Source organism: Notothenia coriiceps, unplaced genomic scaffold (genome assembly GCF_000735185.1).
Source record: "Notothenia coriiceps isolate Sejong01 unplaced genomic scaffold, NC01 NC01_scaffold00007366, whole genome shotgun sequence".
Classification (NCBI taxonomy): Eukaryota; Metazoa; Chordata; class Actinopteri; order Perciformes; family Nototheniidae; genus Notothenia; species Notothenia coriiceps.
Genome location: NW_011340067.1, coordinates 97 through 4,195, shown reverse-complemented (window position 1 = coordinate 4,195; position 4,099 = coordinate 97). Strand labels below are relative to the sequence as shown.

Genomic DNA, 4,099 nt, shown 5'->3' with positions numbered 1-4,099 from the left:
GTAGTTGTAACGTTCTTTACATTTATTATAATTTAATATTTACTATAAATTATTTATTTGTTTAATTAGTTAATATTATTTATTATTTAGTGTGTGTTGGTTTGTTATTTAATTTATCCTAGTCGACCTTTGTCTCGAGAAGTTAGGTAGATAGATAGGTAGATAGAATACATAGATAGATATCTATTATTGTATATCATATATATATTTATTTAGTTATACTCGTGTTGTAACGGTGTCGTTTTGTTTTTAGGAGGAATTTTTTTGTCAGTACAACCAATTGGTCGGTACCAGGTGACAGGTATGTTTCTGGGTCTACCGGAGTTGTCCGGTAATCGGTTAGACAAAAGCTTCAAAGCTCCGTTCCTTGTGGTTGTACAACGTAACAGCCGTTTACGTAGAACTAACTTTGACAGCCTTCCACCCCCGAGAGGTAGAGGTCGACGGCACAAACGAGGGTCGACCTTTTGCCTTCTCCATTCTGTTTGAAAGGATGTACTAGAATTATTATGATATATTATCAGTATGTCAGTGGTCTAAAATGGTCTTACAATGGTGCCGACAATATTATCGTTTATCGCAATAATTTCCAGGAACATTTATCGTCCAACAAAATTATTTATCGTGACAGGCCTACACACAACATGTATTTCACATCTGTCCATCCTGGGAGTTAACCCTAACCCTGGTCTCTCTGAGGTTTCCACCCCATTCATTTTAAGAATTATTTGAGAGTTTATCCTTGTGTGCTGCAAGGGTCTAATGACAAAGGTTGCTGTATGCTGTACACACTGAAAAGCCCCCTGAGACAAATGTTTAATTTGTGATATTGGGCTATATCAATACAATCTGAGGGAAATTCGTACAAAAAAGCAATGCACCTAAATAATAAGTAACACCTGAATATAGAAAATATTCACATCTTACTCCTAAAGATTAATATTAATAAGGGAAATATTTAAATGCATGTATATCTCAATTAAAATGCACACATACAGTACAATAAAGCGAGTTGGCTGATTTAACTTAAATATAAAAGATGAAATATGGGGAGGTACACCTTACAGAATGTATAACTTTGATGTGACGCCACCTGTGTGTGAGATGCTGTCACATTTTGAAAAATGTATGGTAGTTAATTTGTGTAAGAATTTCCCAAATACGTGTTGAAAGAAATATAGAGTGTCAAAAACAAGTTGCACTACACCTAAAACTTAAAAAAGGTTTATTTTTGGTGGGTTTCTAACAAAAAAACGTTGTGAGATACGACGTGGGAGTTACACTTTGAATAAATATAAGTATAGATAATTGTATTTAAAGTATTGAAGAAGTTGTCAATTGAAGATTTTTGGAAGTCCTGAAAATTATTCAGAGACAGACTAACATATTCTTGGTTTCGTTTTTTCATGGTAATTTTGATACTAACAAAATCTGAGAAGACTTATCTTTAAGCATCCTTTGCTCACTTTATTTAGTGGCATAAAAGTCCTCACATTTTTAAGGAAACTCACCAATATCGATCTCGCAGTGTTCACCCTTCCAGCCGGGCTTACAGACGCATTGTCCAGAACCCTGAATGCCTGTATCACAGCGTCCCTGCAGCCCACAGCTGCAGGCTGAAAGAGAGGACAGACATGACTCGACCCGCCCGATCATTTCAAATAATCTCAACAGACCACAGAGGTCAGGGGGTTCCTGAAGCAACAACAGCTTTTTATTTTTTCATTAAAAATGTTGACAGTTGGAGCTTTTTGACACTTGGATCGAAAAAAAACCTTCTTGGTTCAATTATCAAATCAAAAGATGAATAATTGTGCCAGAAAGAAAATCAACAGGTTTATTTCCTCACTGCAGCAACAAAGCACTTTGAGTTCACCACAGCTCAGACCTGCTTCTTTTCCTGTGATGATCCACATTGAAGAGATCATCAAAAGAAAAACTTTAAAACCTGAACAGAAGATGATCAGCATCTGTTTCCTGTTGAGGGAAAACAGCCGAGCTGCAGGAAGCACGTCCAGCTGTGTGAGCGCTACTATGGTGATAGACTGCAGGAGCACTGATGGGGGTGAGAGTAATTTTATTTGGGGGGTGACAGGTGGGGTTGAGGCAAACCAAACACCTTCATTTAGGATAAAGAAAAGTTGTTCATTGTGGTCCTAAAGCTGTATTAATAATAGTGTGTTAAAGTTCCCATTACATTTTTAGCTATCTGATTCTGCATATAACGTCTCTCCCTTACAGTGGGTGAGGGAAGGACATGGATATTGATTGGCCTTTACAGTGGCCAAAAGTGCTACATTTGCATTAAACCCATGCCATGAGAGCAGCCTGCTCTCTTGTCGAGGACTCAGTTGTCGCCCCCACCTTTGTCTAACTTAGTGGATTTTACCAAGATTGTAAATGGAAAACGTTTTTTAAAAGTTGTTTTTGTAGCGAGGCGAGATCAAATCTGGTTGCAGAGAGAGATGCAGGCTCATCCCCACGATGGACCTGATGCAACAACATGGTTGGCTTATGAACGGTGGCCTACAAGTGCAAATGCCCAAAACATTTCCTTTCAGAGAAACGCGCTGCAGTTTCAAAAACGAAATATAAAATATATATAAATATGAAAACACAAATAATACATTTATTTAGGAACAAATGTTCCAAAACACACGCAAATGAAGAGACATCTTCACCAACTTGAAGCAGCATGAGTGGAAAACATGCACCAACTTGACAAAACATACGTAGCGTTTACTAGAAGTGTTGCATAAACGAAATGCTGCACCATAGCTACATGTAAAGGCTCAGAAGCTACATTGTAGTTAACGCTCATCTCACAAAAATGTTAAATACCCACCAGGATATGACGGAAAAGGAGGTACATTAGAACACAACAAGAACTATAATTAGAGATCGGTGAAAAAAGGTTATTTATTCCTTTTTAGCAACGGTCATCTTGCAAAGCAACCTCCACTACAGCATCGCAGTAGTCAGTAATTACACCTGTTGAAATCTAAGTCGCCTTAAAGAACCTCCAGTTATAGAAAACATGTTTACTGATGATTCAATCCGCAGATGCTTATATTTGTAATTTCCACTGGTGAAAGTAATAGCAGATAAACATGAGAAACGTCTATGTGAATAATTTGAACTTAGGTCTTTGCTAATAAAAAAGAAAAAGGGGAAAGAAAAGTCTATGTATTTATCAACCTTTAAAAGCTAAAACATGATGCTAAAAACTACTGCAATATCTTGTGATAATTTTGCTGTGAAAACTTTTCTTTACTTTGGTACTTTATTCTGAAAGAACAATCACAATTGTAATGATTTTAATATTAAATCAAATCTGTTTCCAGTTTTTGGTCTACCTGTGCAGTTGGGGCCATAGTGGCCGACGGCACACAGTTCGCATGCTTTTCCAATGAAACCTTCATGGCACTTGCATCTTCCTGAACCACTCATACCATCGTAGCAGTCACCATGGTTACCACAAGGAGCCTCCAGGCCACCTGGACAAACTGAAACACACCAGGAACGAGTCAAAAGACACAGAGAGGACAAACAAAATATATAAAATGTCCCTGGGCCTAAAGCCAAATCCTTTGGATCACATTTTGATTTGACAAACACAAGCTTACCCAATGATGATGACTTTGGTACTTTAATGAAGTTCAAATGCAAGTTCAAGTTATTTTCTTTGCATTTTATTTTAGTTGCTTCTATTCCACTGTATTACAGGTAATATCTCATGCATATATCTCATGAACTTCCCCACTCAATCTATCAAGACCCGAGCAGTTCTATTAGAAGTCAAAGATAAGGCACGGGCCGGCGCATATCGCTCAAAGGAATCCCTCGCCATATGAACTTTGACCCTTAGAAAGTAAAAGTGAAGAGGCACAACGTGTCAGCTCCCTTTAGAATAGGTCTGAGAAACTGGGGTATGAAAAGAATAGCAAGAAACAGAGGAAGAGAGGCACAACGTGTTTGCGTACATGCACTCTCCTAAAATATTAAACGAGTAAGGGGTGAAGAAATACAAAGACAGAAACTGAAATGAAAAGGCACCACATTGAGTAAATGCTTCCCCTTAGAATAGGGTGGAAATTAT

At 37.7% G+C, this 4,099-nt stretch overlaps 1 protein-coding gene across 1 annotated transcript in view; it reads right to left on the bottom strand.

The window, feature by feature from the left end:
- The window catches only part of LOC104943998 (stabilin-1-like), a gene marked incomplete at its 5' end in the record, with an annotated part of 23,815 nt that extends 20,309 nt beyond the window's left edge, over positions 1–3,506 (bottom strand). The window contains 2 exons of the mRNA XM_010769464.1: positions 1,512–1,616; positions 3,357–3,506. Of these exons, the coding sequence (XP_010767766.1) occupies positions 1,512–1,616; positions 3,357–3,506 (255 nt within the window). The remainder of the gene's footprint in view (positions 1–1,511; positions 1,617–3,356) is intronic.
- Positions 3,507–4,099: the final 593 nt, after the last annotated feature.